Here is a 17,667-nt window from a genome sequence, read left to right as displayed (position 1 = left end):
GAGAGAATTTCATCTCCAGTGGCCCTCTGGGTAGAATTAGATGTAGCCACGCTGTACGTTTAAAAAAAAAAGAAAATTCCTGGAGCTCAAAATGCAGCATTCCTGTCCCATTTGCTTCTGCCTCTGGTGCTTGGTGGAAAGTATACCACTTCAATTTCAACTCCCTCCCTCCCTATTGTGTGCTTCTCGTTTTTCAATAAAGGACATTACAGCAGGCACATTTCCTGTCTGTGTGACACTGAGCCTCCCGCAAGAGCCAATGAGTGTCATAGGCACACTCCCTGGGTTAAAAGGGGTGTCAATCACAGAAGCTGCATCCTCTGTGGTGCACATAGCTTCAGGAGCCAGTTTCATCAGGATGAGGAAGTGTTGCCACTGGAGCCCACTCCCCTCTTTGTGCACACTTTAGGACTCAGGAATTCCTCTGCATAAGCTGGTATGTTGTGCAGAGAATTATCTGTGCAGTGGGATCTAGCGTGCAAACACATGGAACAGTATCTCCTTTCATATGGATGAGAAATGATGTATATTGTTGTGTTGCTTTTTATGTGGGAATGCAGTGTTGTTTCTCAGTATGTTGAACTGACATGTGCTCGTATTATATTAAAAGATAATAAAGTGTGCTGTATTATTCACTTGGACAGCAACAGTAAGAAATATGGTAAGGGAGCTCAGATTAGAGATTTATGCTATGCAGTGTGATCTGGAATGAACATATGTGTAGCACACAGTATCTGGTCTACTGTTCTAGTGCTGATATTTAGGTAAAGCTATGTTAGCTGAGATAGGCACAACGTCAATCACTGTTGCAGTCTGTGTTACTGCTGTAATGTGCTGTAGTTTTGAGTGGGCTTGGGTGAACTCAGGCAGATTGGGTTCATACCAAGCTCAGGCTCATCCCTAATAGAATGTAATGTGATTATCAAATTGGTACTTAACGAGAAACAGCCATCATAGTTGGGCTTCATGGGCTCAGATGCATCTGAACCCTCTATATCCCCTGTAGCTACATAGTAGACTGACATCTAAATTCTTTATCCTATGTGGTCTTAGAAGCCAGCTCCCTGCTGTGATGCTGTACAATTACTACTTCATTTCTTTTCACCATGTATAGCTCAGTCATGTTATGTTTTGAGTAAAAATTATTAAAACCAAATGTAAATTTGGACATTCAGTGTCTTTGTGCAGTAGTTTAACCAAAGCTAGATATAGAACTCTGCGGGTTCCAATCACCCGGGAGGCCACCGATATGACAAACACAAAAGTCACTGCTTTAAATATCTGGTTTTGTCTATCATCGGACTACCGGGGGCGTAGAAGTAGTCATGACCACTACAATCTCATTTTTGGCAAATACGGTTAGGGCTGCATCAGGCAATTCAGATTGCTGCTTCTTTCCTTATCTCTGCGAGAACTTTTAGCAGCTCTTTAACATAAATGGACTTTACAAGTGAATGTTTACTTCTCAGAGACAAGCAGAGCAATTTCTTACTTACGGGCTGGAATTGTGCAATCTCTTGTGCTGTTGTAAAGCCTCCGAAAATGTTTATTGCAATTTGGACTTGTGAAGGAAAGTCGACCTGAAATGAAAAACCATAACATTAATGTTGAATGAAAGGGAATTTGTGAGTTTTGAGAATGGAAGGAGGTTTGATGTGCACAGATGTCTTCCTACAGATAGCAGGGCAGCAGCTCAAATACATGGAAAAGGTGGACTGGATCAGATATTATATCGCTGTGCCAAAACAATCTATCATGGCTACAACTTAAAGTAAACCCATGACTAAATCAAAACAACAAAGCTAAAAGCAACAACAGGTGGCTGACAGCATAAGCTATGAGTATGTGCCTGCACCAGAAAGTTTTACTTTAGTGCTTCTCAGAGCCTCTTGACACTGATATGCGGATAGCAATTTGCTCCAAGTTGCCCTTTGCATATGATTATATTGATATACCGTCTTACATGTCAGTGCCTGGCCCTGCTCATAGAGCCATTGGGTATTACATTGTGGGAGCACTACATTGTGGGACAGTGGAGGTTGTATGCCTAATCTGCACTCTAAGGCTGGCCATACACTGTTAGAATTATGGTCAGATTACAAAAATTGCCTAAAATGCTAACAGTGGGAGGCCATGCCAGCTTGACATCTTTTCTGATTTATACCCACCCGATCCTCAGAGCTGGCTTTTTCTTAGACCTTAGACCTCACTCCCCCTTCACTGCAGTGGTCTAAGGTCCCTGAGTCATATGCACAGTGTATAGGACGTGAGAATGCTGAGGGACATACAATCACTTCAGTTGAGGAGATGAAAGACAAAAGGGAGCAATGTCACAGCCGGCTCGGAGGATCGGGTGCATATACCTTTGTTATTTTTTAGACACAAACGAGCACTGGACCCTTGCAGTGGGGCTAGCTTAACAAAAATTTTACCCGAAGTTCTGCTTTAAGCTTCATGGTTCTCATATTTTAGCTAAGAGGCTAAACATTTTACCCGGATTTCTGCTTTAACTGGTTAGGTTTCTTATGTTTTTTCTTTTTAGCAATGTAAATATATAATAACAACTTACCTGTTAAATGCTTTAAAAATTTTTCTTTCATCCGAAGGTCTCGGGGAACGATTTCTGCATGGAAATAAAAATAAACGTCCCGTAAAGATAGCTTTCTACAACATCAGTAATCATCCAAACCTTTCTTGAGTTACTTGATCAGTTAAAATAATAGGGTACCAGTAAAGTGGAAATAAGGTTTTCATACTCTTAGTTGCTCTCCTGGTGACAATTATGCTCTCAGCTTTACCCTGTGCCGAGATTGTAAGCACCATCAGACTAAGCAGTCAACCCTTTACACACACACATGTGGTAGTCATCGCCACGTGCGTAAATGAAAGCATGTACTGTTTACAGCTTCCACTATTGCAATTCTGACCTTCAATAAAAAGTCTGTATCACTCGCTGCCATGTCCAGACAGGAATGTATCAGAGTTTACATTTTGGTAAGTTCTTCACAGAGGCAAATGTTCTTATTCGTAATTGGAAGATTCAGCTTAGCATTTTTAATGTATTGTTTTAATAAAAAGAAAACAAAATGGTTCAGTAAATATTTACAGAAAGTATATTAGAAAACAGGCTTAAACAACAGAAAAATAAAAGGGTTTTAAAAGTGGAAAATACTTAAGCAGAGTCCAGTTTCTTTTGGTTCAATGTTGAGATTACATGCAATACAATTTGTATTGCATAGCTGCATACCATACTATATACAACAGGGCCATTTATGGCAGGGCTTTATACAAAGTCCTTTGCAGGTCCTAGTTAGTGGAGGTTTATTATATCTCTGCTTTTTCAAATGTGTCTTAAGCTGAGCTATGTTTCATCAAATGTGTCACCTTCCATGAATGCTCAGCTTAAGGTTACCAGATTTTCAAAATGAAATACAGGGACACCATACTGAGCATGTCTTTTAACCACACTCACAAAACCACCCATTTGTGGTCACACCCACAAAACCACGCCCCCATTTTTAGCATGCCCTGAAACAATTAGTCACAGACTTCTGGAAGAAGAAACAGACATTGAAGGTGTAAGGACAAAATGCCCTGGGCACTATGAGTAGTGAAATAATGTGGCATGCACAGTGTGCCGCAATGAAACGTGCATGCAGCCAAACTGCATTAACAGTGGAAGCGTATGAAGGGTATGGTTGATTAACACCTTAGCCTACTTAGCTTTGGGTCAAGAATGCGTAACACACAGTAGGTGTCAAGAGTAATGCATAATGCACAGAGTGCAGGGGTCAGAAGTGTGTAATGCAGAACACAGAGGTCAGTGTGTGGTGCAGGGAGCATGGATCAGGATTATGTAACACACAGAGTGCAGGGGTCGGGAGTAGGTAATGCATGGGATGAAAAAAAATGCATGGGTTAGAAGCAAATAACATATGCAGTACAGGGGGTCAAGAGTAAATAACATGTGGAGTACAGGGATCAGGAGAAGGAAATGAATGGAGTACAGGTGCCAGGAGTGTGCAACACAGAGGCTGCATCGAGTTAGGCATACATAATGCATGGAGTGCAGGATCAGAAGTGTGTAACACAGCATGTAGGGGTGAGGAATACATCAGGAATAAGTAATGTACAGGCCAGTGTACACAGTAGAACCAAAAACTACCCCCTCTTCCCAGTACAATTCCACCCACCAGCACAGACCTCCCCCATGTACAGATCTCATCCCTGAAATCCCCCCCAATACAGACTTCACTCCAAATACCTGCCTGAACAGAACTCCTCCCCCCAATACAGACTTCTACCCCCACCCAATACTGACAATGACCCCTTCCTCCCCAGGACTGGCCCCCACACACACTTTCCAGTACAAACCTCTCTTCCCCACCCTTCTCCCTAGTAGAGACCACAGAAGTAAACTTACCAAACCTCAGACACAACAGCAGGGCACATTAAGCAGGGAAGTCCTCCCCTCGGCTGTTGCATGTGACACTGTCACTTAGGGGAGCTCTTCTCAGCTCTGCACACAGCTGCTGTATCTGATATCTGAGCGACTGCAGTGCAAATGGAAAACCGCAAATTAAAAAGAACAAAAGGGTGATCCTGACGCAGGAACCTGGGACACCCTGTGGACCTGGTGCCTGGCGCCGCATATGCACTCCTGCACTCTAAACCGAGTCCGCCCCTGGAAATGAGGACAAATTATAACCATAGCCTGGCTGAGATATGAGATTTAAATCTGACTGTTTTTGGGGTTATTTTTTTTTGCATAATGGTAGACAATCGGCAAGAGCTTGGCACAGCATACATTTTTGCTGTACAGATTCCTGTTTTCTCTACTTTAAAAATCATATGGCTTTATGATTAAGCACCTATCGTGGGGGAAAATGTGTTATGGCAGCATGTCTTAAAACATAGAAAAGCAAAATAATCGCTTAGGTGAATCTCCTACCTTACTATAAAGCTCCTGACTTTTGGAATGCAATCCTGTGGAACTGTTTTCTTAAAAAAGACACATGATCTTGTCTCAAGATGTCACAAAGGGCATGTTTGGACAGTAATTACCAGGGACAGCTTAATGACTGCTAACAACAATCCAGAGATGTCACTTATGTTTAATTAATCAATTATTGCTTTATTTTGTTATCAATGTATCCATTAGGCCTTATACATGTGGGCTTCAGCGTGCTTAAAATGTATCTAAATCCAAAAACATATGTAATACAGTATATCACCAATCCCTAAATATGGTAGATGCATTAGTCTTCTTTTTTTTGGCTTTGTTTCTTTTATTGTCACCTGCTAATCTGGCCATTAACACACTTCCTGTCTTAGGTTGACTACACTCTATAAAGGAGCAGTAAGCCACCCTTGGATCATTGTCACCCTGCAGGGAAGGTAGTGTTAGATATACTAGAAGATCTAGATGGACTTGAGTAACAAATTAAATCTGCACTCCATCTAACCTTTTTTAAGCAGTTATTTTTCTATTGAGATCAAGGTTTTACATAAACGGCTCTGTTGCAAGGTTTACGGCCTGCTACATCTCCTATTGCTTTCTTCCCTTCCCATGTCCCCTGCCGAAGCATTGCTGAACTTGAGACCTGCCGCTCTTCCTAAACACGAGTTTGCTCTGATGACTCATATCTTAACTGCGACTAAGCTTGTTATCACAAGATCCTGGAACTCCCCTTCTCTCTCTTTTGCAGCGGTAAAATCTTGCATCCTTGCTGTTATCCAATGAAAAACTCTCTGCAAAGATGTCAGATCCAGAAGATATGGGAACCATGGATCTTGCGATACCTACCCCGGGCATCAATCGCTGTCTGTTAACACTTTGAGACACCACCGTCCTCGCCACTCCACACCACATCACACCAGAATTTTTTCGGGATTGCTCTGCAGCCGGAACCACATATATCTCTCTTTCTCCTTCCCTACTCTCCTCCCATCCCCCACCCCTTCCTTCCTTTTTTTCTCTTCTTTTTTGTGTGTTACATGAGTGGCTTATCCCTCCCTAATGCAACTGTTTAAAATTTCTTTGCTGAAGTGCGACTCATTAGTTGCCTATCATGCACTCCTATGATCCACCAGCCCTCATTCATTTATCTGTATGTTTTTCGATACCGTAAACAATATGTTATTCCTTTTCTGGGATTATCCATCAGCCCTGCATTATGAGCAGTGTATGTACTGATTTCCTTTGTTCTTTGACAAAATCTTAATAAAAATATAAAAAATGTCAGTGTTAAATGGTTTGTCTCAACCCTCTATTTGCCACTTTTGCTGGACAGCTTGGTCAGTGAAAGGAAGCTGAAAAATAATAAAATTACCGGCATAAAAGTTGTTTGAAGCTGGCTTTCAAATGCTTTGCAAGCTTGCTGTACACACTGCTCTTTGATTTATACAAGCGGAAGCCTGGGTGCACAAGACCTATCAGTTTAGTAGTTTGTCCACTTTTTACTATGAAAGCAATTTGGTAAAGCTGCAATTCAACTTAATTGACACTTGGGGCCTCAAGTGCACAGTACCGAACTGGTGCGCATAATATTCACAATGCTACAGAAAGCTGTCAAAGGCAGCAGACATGCTACAGGAGATGGTCAGAGACTACAGACATACTACAAGAGATGGTCAGAGACTGCACACATGCTCTGGGAGTTGCCAGAGCCCAGGTACATGCCTCTGGAGACAGTCATAGACTGAAAGTAATTCAAGTAGATCCCATTGCACTCCTGACCAGATATAACCCAAAATAATGGGTGGGTGCTGAGATGACAGCAGGTGCCTCTGCAGATCAGTATCATGTGGTAGAAAAGTCACTAGCACTCCAATAAGAATTTTAGTCATTATGTTCTTTGAATTGTCACATCGTATAGCAACGTTTCGGAACCGTACAGGTTCCTTCTTCAGGCAAACAAAGTGTGAGTCGTAGACTGGAGACACATTACATGAGAGTCATAGAGATCAATGCTCTTTTTTCAAATCAGTGCTTTAACATTCGTGCTAACTACCGCCCCCTTAAAAATGAAATGTGCCACAATTGATATTTTTCTCAGAAAGGTGCATTATATAAATGACTAGAAAAGAACAAAAAATAGCATAGAAATGGACAGCACAGAAAAAAGTAAGATATTGTGAAAGTGATAAACTTAACCATCTAACTACTAGAGGCCAGTTTAAGGAACATTTTACCTTCACGGGTTTCAGCAAAACGTAGAAGAATACCAGCAGGGATCCTGGGTGCTGGACAATAATTGTCAAAAGGGTGATAGGTGTTCAATAGGAACACAATAGGTTTATAATTGGTGTACAATAGTTGGGCATCAGAGGTGTAGGTGTACAATGGTTGGGCACCAGGGGTTTAGGTGTTTAAAGGAGAACTATGAGATGAGTGATTTCCACTCACTTCATAGTTCTAGCCGACCTGTGACAATGAGACTGTCACAGGTCAGCTCAGTAGATCGGGAGGTGAGCGAACACATACCGGCGTTCGCTCACCTCTCGATCCTGTCACGGCTCTCTGCCATGACAGGGGGAGGGGCTGGATTCCCCTCTCCCCGCTCCGATCTGCCAGCGCTGACTGGCGGAATGGACAGGGGAGGGGGCGGGTACAGCTGGCTCTGCCTCTAGATAGGCAGAGCCAGCTGTCACTCACGCAGCTGGGCAGATCTCGACGTCGAGGTCGGGATCCGCTCCGGTTGCAGCGTCTCAGTATACCGCGAGCTGTAGCTCGTGGTATACTGAGCTTAGGGTAATGGGAGGACGCTAGTTTGTGTCCTCCCATTACCCTAAGGAGAACTATGGGGAAAAACACTGACCCCATAGTTCTCCTTTAATGGTTGGGCACCAGGGGTTTAGGGGTTCAATGGTTGGGCACCAGAGGTTTAAGTGTACAATGGTTGGACACAAAGGGTTTAGGTGTACAGTAGTTGGGGACCAGAGGTGTAGGTGTACACTGGTTGGGCACCAGAGGTTTAGTTGTACAATGGTTGGGCACCAGAGGTTTAGGTGTACAATGGTTGGGCACCAGAGGTGTAGGTGTACAATGGCTGGGCACCAGAGGTGTAGGTGTACAATGGCTGGGCACCAGAGGTTTACGTGTACAATGGTTCTGAACAAGGAGTTTAGGTGTACAATGGCTCTGGGGAGCATAGAAGGTACATGTTAACACTTGACCTCTTGACTGGCAGATCACAGTAGTGTAGGGGAGATTCTGCCAAAACACACAAAGCAAGGATATACAGGCTTTCAAACTGTTAAGCTTTGTCTGTTCTGTCATGATCTGTATAGAAACAATCCTTTCATAATGTGTTTACTGCACCCTCTCCTAACTGCTGCCGGCTAATCACATTGATGAAAGCATTGGGCTTGGTGGCACAAATAGGAGTGGTACTATAGTGCTTACATAAACAACATATCCATGTTTATTTTACAGAGCTCAATTAAAACTACAGCTAACGGGCATGATGTGCCAATATCTCACAGAGTGCTGCTAGAAACTATTTAAAACGGCAAAAGAAAAAAAGACTTAAAGGAGAACTGTGGGGTTAAGGCTTTTCCCCATAGTTCTCCTAAGGGTAACGGGAGGACACAAACTAGCGTCCTCCCGTCACCCTAAGCTCAGTAGCTCGCGGTATACTGATACGCTGCAGTATACCGCGAGCTACACCTACAGGTCGCGGTATACTGAGACGCCGCAGCTGAAACGGATCCCGACAATTATGACTGGATCCGCCCAGCTGCGTGAGTGACAGCTGGCTCTGCCTATCTAGAGGCAGAGACAGCTGTACCCGCCCCCTCCTCATCCGTTCCGCCAGTCAGCACTGGAGGATCGGAGCGGGGAGGGGGGAATCCAGTCCCTCCCCTGTCACAGCTCTGTGCCGCGACAAGATCGAGAAGTGAGCGAGCGCCGGTATGTGTTCGCTCACTTCCCGATCTACTGAGCCGACCTGTGACAGTTTCATTGTCACAGGTCGGCTAGAACTATGAGGATGAGTGAAAAGCACTCACCTCATAGTTCTCCTTTAAAGCAGAACTTCAGCTCAAAAAAGCAACAAATTAATAACCAATTAAGACATATAATAAAAATCTGGGTTAAGGGTTATTGATGTCTGTGTCCCACTGAGGAAACAATCTTTCTGGTTTCAAATGCTGTGTCCCCGTTGAGATTGATCTTGACTTCATGTTCTGACGTTCATAGCCTGAGATTCTCAGCCTTCCGCACTCTATTAAAAAAATTGTATTTAATGAAGTCTGTGTCTTGACTTCCCCTCACTTCATGTTCTATCTGACACCTGTTGAATTGACAGGAAGTGGAGAGATATTCCTTTACTTCCTGATCTGCTGAGAAAGAAGAACTCTCTAATAAAGAAAGAAGACTCCCAGTTGCACTTTATGCTGTGATTGGCCTATTTGACCTTGGGTGTTGGGCAATAGAGACTACAGTAATATATTATATATGCTTTTATTGAATCACAATACGATTTGTGACTTTAGGAGCCATGCAGTGTCCCTTTTAATAATTATTTTTTTTTTTACAATTGCTGGTTTGATAGAGCAAGCATTATGTGAAGATCAAAGAACAATACTTTGCTTTACACATACGCTCTCGTCTATGAATAACGGCTGCAATCTGTTTGCAAGCTTCATTCATGCAGGAGCCACTAATACACACAGGAGTGCATGCCTGTCAAACTGATAGTTGAGTTTTGAGGATACTTTGAGGTGTCACTCTCAGCAAAAAAAAAAGATCTGCCCCCCATCCCCCACAAAAGTACCTGAGGCGGAGGCCTCTCCTGTCTTTGTGTCAGCCTGGCTCTTTTTAGGGATCTGATATTGAAAATTATAGAAAAAGTTTCCTGTAGAGCTTAATTTTTTGACTTCATACTGTAAAGTCCTAGTCTTAATAAATGTTCATCTTGAATTGACGGCATTTAATAAAAAGCATCCTACATGCAGCAGAGCTTCTAATCAAAACCAAGCAAACATGAAACATATTACTCATGTGCACATGCTGCCATAACTAATTTAATTACATATAATCATGCACATGTAGCTCGTCCTCACTAATAACACCCCAGGAGACAACAAAACAAGCTGCTGTCCACCTTCTTAATATTAGGTCCCAGTGATCATACATTTTTGCAAATCATAAATGTCCTAATCTATTGCAGCTGTCCTCCTCTAAGAAGTATTTGTATCAAATCATATTAAAGTGTGTATAAAGCCATTGGACAGGGTGGGGACATGATAGAACTCACGGTTTTTATTGCTGCCTGTGTCTCCGCTGGGGAGATTCTCCCTCTATTTTAGTCCTTGTGACCATCCCATGTCTTCCATTTTCTTTTGTATTGGTATAAATAAAACTCTATGAATGTATCTACTTCTTAGAAACATACTAAAAAGTTTGTAGGGTGCCCATTTGCGTACACTTCTATAACACATCATCGGATCATCGGCCCTTTTAACTTTCTCTCCAGACCAGCTTCCTACACATACCAAAGCTTATAAGAGCAAATTCTAATAACGTTGTTGGAAACAGATCTGGAAATATATTAGTAGAGGTAAATGTATTACACTAAAAGCAATTAAGCAGAAAAGTCTTTTTGAAGCTGAAGTCTGTGTAAACTTCAGCTATTCTAGGATCGAGCCAATAAATGTCTAACCCATTACTTTAAATTGCTGTTATCATTAAAACTGCATTTAAGTGTAACTCGAGAAAAGTGTAACATTGTCTTGGAATACCTTTTCGATCCAAATATAGATGCCGTGGAGAAAAGACAGAAAGAAAGATAGATAGGTAGAAAGATAGATAGATAGATAGATAGAAAGATAAATAGAAAAGGATAGAGAGATAGAGAGAGAGAGAGAGAGAGAGAGAGAGAGAGAAAAGGATAGATAGATCGATAGGTAGATAGATAGATAGATAGATAGAGAGAGAGAGAGAGAGAGAGAGAAAAGGATAGATAGATCGATAGGTAGATAGATAGATAGATAGATAGGGAGAGAGAGAGAGAGAGAGAGATAGTAGGATAGACAGGTAGATAGAAAAAGATATATAGTAAACTCCCCATTATCCGGCATTCAAGCAACCGGCAAAACAAAATTGAGGACATAATATGATTTATATAAAAATTTCCCACCCCCACTCCCTTCCCACCTACCTAAACTAACCCCCCACACACACACACGCACACACACACCCAGATGCCCACTTATCTCTGTCCTATGGCAGCAGTGTTCATATCCTCTTTTCAGAAGCCTTGATGTCTGAGCAGTAATTTCCTTTAGACTTAAATGGGCACTACCAGTGCCGCTGGAGTAAGGCGCCATCCAAGTCTATGCAAGATTACTGCGCAGACATGGGCAGTGCTAAGAAGATTCATGAATATTTCCTGTCATGTACTAATTTTTCTCCTTTACTAGAGTTGTTCTTTATATTCAGTGTCAGTTATCGGTTTGGCCACATTGTGGACACTCATTGCTCCACTGTTGTGTTAGTAAATATACTGCCTCTTAATATCTATACAATACACTAATCTCCACACACTCATTTATCAGCAAGATACACAGTACACCTAGAAAGACAGTTTTTCACTTTTATTTCTGGATACTGAGATCTATAAATAGTTACAACAGACAATCAAATAAGGTCAGAGAGCAATGTTTGATGGCTACATCAGGCCATTGTGAAAGTTCTTCTGCAGATGTGTATCATTTATGGTATATACATTGAACGTTCCCTGACCTATAGAGCGGGTTGGACTTAGTTTTAACTTGGCCAAAAGTGAAGGCCCCTTGCACCACATTGGCAGGAGATCCCAGGGGCTCCACATGGGTCAATTTGAAGACTAGCACAGGTGCATGGACTGCACTTCAGCACTTTTGTTGCCATGTCAGGTTCACTTTAAGCACTGCTTTGCAAGTTACAAGTTGGGCAAATGCGTTTCAAATGGACCTGTCAGGATAGGAATATAGGAGAAATAATCCCGATCCTGACTTTACTACCTAGCGAATATAGACCTGGAACAAGCATGTGACCAAGGAAGTCTAAAAAGTCTGAAGCAAGGATCAGTGCGGTAGCCTGAACTTTATTTAAAAATAAAGTCAGGATTGGCATCTCCCATAATTCTATCCTCACAATTCTCTTTTCAGTTTTATTTGCTACAACATATCCATACATTCATCACACTCAGTAAAAACTCTTCATTGTGGCTACAAATATAAGACAGGTGGGGCAGTTTCAGACAACACTTCCAAGCTTGATGAACATCAAGCTCCAAGCCAACTCCTGTGTTAGACTACTATCTCAATACAAATTATTAAACTAAAAGTGAGATTGTAGTCTATCATGGGAGCGAGCTTGGAGCGGTGACTACTTTACATCACACACAGGGACCATGGGGAAAAAAAGTAGCCACCCTCCAGAAGGAAGGACAGTTTCAGCACCAATTCAGAGATGATTTGAGGATCTACAGCCGAGTGATACACAAATAAGATACATTTGTGTTAATAGTTAAAGGAGAACTATGAGATGAGTGATTTCCACTCACCTCATAGTTCTAGCTGACCTGTAACAATGAGACTGTCACAGGTTGGCTCAGTAGATCGGGAGGTGGGCGAACACATACCAGGTTCGCTCACCTTCCGATCCTGTCACGGCTCTCTGCCGTGACAGGGGGAGGGGCTGGATTCCCCTCTCCCTGCTCCGATCTGCCAGCACTGACTGGCGGAACAGACGGGGGAGGGGGCGGGTACAGCTGGCTCTGCCTCGAGATAGGCAGAGCCAGCTGTCACTCACGCAGCTGGGCGGATCCCGTCATCTACGTCGGGATCCGCTCCGGCTGCCGCGTCTCAGTATACTGAGCTTAGGGTAACGGGAGCTCCCGTTACCCTAAGGAGAACCATGGGGAAAAACACTGACCCCATAGTTCTCCTTTAAGGTACTTGAAGACATTTTTGAGATTTACCTCCTGAGTTTAGGGTCACTTTAAATAACTTGACCCCATGAACATTTATGTTAATATTTGGGGTACTTGAATGCATTTTTAATATTTAATTCCTGAGTTTAATGTCACTTTATGTCACTTTAATTGGGATGCCGAATGCACTACAATGGACTGGAAATTGGACCTCCAGCACTGCAATGCATGGTCAGGGCTGCAACAGAAGTGCGTTAGAAAGGTGCATTGAGGTGCCATTCAGAATGAATGACAACACATTACACTAGCACCCATTACCACAGCACACTAGTTTGAATGGGCCGTAAGGAATTTTTATTTGACCTTTGTTTAGATATTTTAAGCTTATGTGAAATGTATGTGCATAAAAACTCTAATTTGACAGACTGATTTTTTTTTTGTCTAAAAGGTCATGTTATACTTAAAGTGACATTTTTTAAGCCAGTGAAGGTGACATTCTAACAATGGAGACAATTTATGTGTATCAGGAAGATACATCAGCTGTGAATGTTTGGGGAATGTCACATTCACTGCTTTACAAATACACCTTTAATCTCTGAGACCTTCATCATCCATTCCCCTTCCATCACTTTTATTGCAGTGAAACTGCCCATTAAAATCAAAGAAAAAACATTATAGAATAATTGCAAGGATAAACACCAAGGTGTTATCATGTAATGTAACTTCTGGATACGAGTTTGATTATGAGGAGGGTTAAAGGGATACTGAACGCGAGTCCATGCAGTGACGTAACAACCGCCATAGGGACCCACGTGGTCGCTATGGGGCCCGGGGCAAACGGGGGCCCGGCCAGGAGGCCGGGGCTCAGCAGCCGAGGAGAAGGAGGCCGGGGCCTGGTGGTGGCTGCTGTGGAGGAGGAGGCGGGGCCTGGTGGTGGCTGCTGTGGAGGAGGAGGCCGGGCCTGGTGGTGGCTGCTGTGGAGGATCGGGAGGTGGAGGAGGCTGGGGCCCAGCAGCAGGTGGCTGACAGTTGAGAGGAGCGCAGTGTGCAGGGAAAGGGACCCCGACCAACCCACCTGAGACCCTGCAGAGCACACCATAGAGGGTCTCAGGTGGGCCCTGCAGGGTCTCACGTGGGCTATGCTGGGTCTCTGCTATGTGTGGGGTCTCAAGTGGGCTCTGTGGGGTCTCAGGTGGGCTCTGAGGGGTCACTCTCAGTTGGGCTGTGCAGGATCTTAGGTGGGTGTCTTGGGGTCTATGGTGGGCTGTGTGGGGTCTCAGGTGGGCTGTGCAGGGTCTTTGGTATGTGCGGAGTCTCAGGTGGGCTCTGCAGGATCTCCGGTGGGTGCTGGGTGTGTCTATGGTGGGCTGTGTTGGGTCTCAGGTGGGCTGAGCTGGGTCTCTGGTATGTGCGAGGTCTCAGGGGGGCTCTGCAGGATCTCAGGTGGGCTGTACAGGGTCTCTGATGGGCTCTCAGGTGGGCTCTGCACGGGGTCAGATGGTCTCTGCAGGGTCTCTGGTGGGCTGTACGGGGTCTATGGTGGGCTCTGCAGCAGTGAGCAGTGAGCAGTCTCTTCTTCGGCTCTGGCATCAGAGCCAGCAGGAGCAGACCTGAAGAATAGGAGACGGCACAGAAATGTGTTCAGGAGGTAGGTACTTTTTTTTCTTTTTTTATTGGGGGGCAGTTTGGTTTCTAGTTTTCTGGTATTTTATTTAGTTCACCTGGATTTGATACATATTCTATACGCTGTTGCAATTTGTAATGTAAAGAGTAGAGCAAAGTTCAGTGGAGTTATAAAGGGAATTCTGATTGACCGATGTAGGTTTTGGTTCTTTGCACACAGCCGGTGCCTATGTTGTTGGGCACACAGGAGAAGAAACACGGTGGCTGCCATTACTGTCCTGCTTCTAACAATGCTCATTGTCTGACTCTAGCCCAGAAAAAGTATGCAGCAAGTAAGTCAGAATAAAGTCAGGACATCTAACCAGCATACTTCTTCTGGGTGAGTGACTCCAAGTATTGAAATCATTTTCGTAAGCAGAGGAAACCACTTTATGGCAGACCCTCCCCTCACTATAAGTTTCCTTTGATACAGTGCCTTGGTTTGCAGACAGTTCCAGAGGACCTGAACACGACAGTCTCCATACAAGTATTTTATGAACTGACTGTATTACACATATTCCATTGCTTTTGAACTGTTTTTTTTCTAAAGAAAACGGGGACTAGTATCGGTATCGGTGCCGATACCGAGTATTTGGGCGAGTACTCGCTCCAATGCTACTTCCTGTATCAGGAAACTGGGCAGCATGTAATGACGCGCTGCACGGCTTCTTGATTGGTCGGGAAGCTGGCCAATCAGGAAGCCTGGCACCATGTAATGATGCGGCGCCTGGCTTTCAATCAGGATGCAGGGAGCCGCGTCATTACATGGCGCTCAGCTTCCATGATTGGCCAACAAGCTGGCTCCATGCTTTCTCGTCACATAGTGACAAGAAGCATGAGACGGCTTCCTTGCTAATCGGGAAGCCGGGTGGCGAGGCTTTACACGCTGCCCAGCTTCCCAGCTAATCAGGAAGCCAGGTGGGGAGTCATTACACGCCGCCTGGCTTCCTGAATGGGACTTCTGGTACTCGGTATTCGGTATAGACGAGTACAGAAAAAAAAATATTGGTACTCGTGCTCGGTACCAAATACCTAGTTATCATTTTCTGCAGAGTGACTATTTATCGTGCAGTTTTTTTCATGTTTCCTGTGTGAAAATTTTATAAATGTCTATGACAGGTGCACTTAGTTAAAGGAAAATTCTGAACTCCAGTCTAGTTAACCACAGCAGGATGTTGTTTTCACAAAGTGTTGATGGTTTACCGAAAAATAGAAAAATATCTCCTTTCCTTTCAAGTGATATGAAAATAATTGGCTTCAACCCATTACATCACGCTGACTGACAAGACATTCTACCTGCAGGAAACAAGAGGATTCATGTATCTATTACTTGGCTATTAAGTCAGCACAAAGAGCAGTAACTCAAAGGAACCAGCCAGTCAACCCAGTTAGGGCTTTTGTTGAGTCTGAGCTGCTTTTGTTTGCTTACAAGTTAATCTGAGTGCAAGTGCAACTCAAAACTGCTTGATGCAACTTGAAGCAACTCAACCAGCAACTCAAAGATAAATCAAAGCAACACAATCCGCAGCGGCTGATCAGGTATGACATATGCATACTTATATTGGGCCAAGCTGGTATAATGTAAATATGCAGACTACTTTATACCTGGAGTTTAGCTTTTTCAAAGGGTGTTATGTTTCTGCAACATCACTGAGTTTATTTTAAAGGTGCATTGAACACTATTCAGCATTTTGCAAGATCACACAATAAATGCCACCAATGGCAGCATTGTTTCCATTCTGCACTGCATACTGCCCCCTCTGGCAGAAGTGCGGAAGTATCTTCTTGACCTGGCTAGACATGTAGGGACTTTTACTAATTCACACCACTCTATTCTGAGAAGTAGGAGGTTCAATCTGCACAGCAGTTATGTGTGGATGTTACACCTGTGAATTAATATGCTTTTAATACATTGTGCTGTGTCTATTAAGACAGATTTCAGGTTCAGGGCCTCCGTGTTACTTTTATTACTATGTTCATCATTTAGGGCTCGTTCACACCATGGGCTGAGATCTGAATTTTCTTCACATGATCAACTTAGGTCACTGCAGGGACTCAAATAAACATTTGTTTTCTATGTGCCCCATCAGACTACAACTGAGCGGAGAGGTACCCATGTAAATAAATGCAAGGCACTGAAAACTAGGGCTGCAGCTAACGCTTATTTTCATAATCGATTAGTTAGCCGATTATTACGTTCGATAAATCGGTTAATCGGATAATAAATAAAAAAAGCGCAATGGAGAATACAACCAGCTATAGAGGAACAACAAATCCCAGCAATAATACATGGCTGCTTAATATATTATTGCTGGGATTTGGTGTTCCTCTATAGCCGCTGGTGTTCTGCAGTGTGGCGCTGTATTATACAATACTGGCTTGTCCGGTGGGCGGGTATGCGGCGTGTGCACGGTGGGTGTGAGTCCGCGGCGTGCATAGCGTAACTCGTGTATGGAGCCGCAAACAGGCGGGCATTAACGGCGAGCGGGAAATTTAAATTTTAGCCGAAGAATCGACGATGGAAAATGTTGAGAACATTTTCTATATAAATAAAGTTACAAAAATAAATATGAACAACTTTAACAATATTACCATAAAGGTCCTGCGACGAGTACGAATACTGATATTTATCTTTCGGTACTCGCAGATACTGAGTATCGGCTTCCATGCCAATCAGCATCGAGCTGGCCAAACAGCATGGAGCCGGCTTCCCGGCCGATCAGGGGGCCAGGCAGCAAGTCATTACGCTGCCCAGCTTCCTGATTGTCTGGGAATCCTGCTCCATGTTTCCTCGCGGCACTGCCGGTCAGAGGAAAACTCCCTCTGACCAGAAGTTCCGGTATCAGGAGTATTTATCGGAGCATTTGAGCGAGTATGAGTACTCACCCAAATACACAAATATCGGTACTAGTATCGGTGCATCTACAGGTGAAATTCGAATAATTAGAATATCGTGCAAAGTTCATTTATTTCACTAATGCAACTTAAAAGGTGAAACTAATATATGAGATAGACTCATTACATGCAAAGCAAGATAATTCAAGCCGTGATTTGTCATAATTGTGATGATTATGGCTTACAG

At 43.4% G+C, this 17,667-nt stretch overlaps 1 protein-coding gene across 1 annotated transcript in view; it reads right to left on the bottom strand.

Moving 5' to 3' along the window:
- Positions 1–353: 353 nt before the first annotated feature.
- Positions 354–17,667, bottom strand: part of LOC108792935 (protein FAM150B-like) — a 22,643-nt gene continuing 5,329 nt past the window's right edge. The window contains exons 2-4 of the mRNA XM_018563827.1: positions 2,570–2,623; positions 1,493–1,580; positions 354–471 (exon numbers count right to left, since the gene is read on the bottom strand). Coding sequence (XP_018419329.1) covers positions 354–471; positions 1,493–1,580; positions 2,570–2,623 — 260 coding nt within the window. The remainder of the gene's footprint in view (positions 472–1,492; positions 1,581–2,569; positions 2,624–17,667) is intronic.

This window comes from Nanorana parkeri, unplaced genomic scaffold, assembly GCF_000935625.1.
Source record: "Nanorana parkeri isolate BGI_ZX_2015 unplaced genomic scaffold, ASM93562v1 scaffold702, whole genome shotgun sequence".
In the NCBI taxonomy this organism is placed as follows: domain Eukaryota; kingdom Metazoa; phylum Chordata; class Amphibia; order Anura; family Dicroglossidae; genus Nanorana; species Nanorana parkeri.
This window is presented reverse-complemented; position numbering and strand designations above follow the sequence as displayed.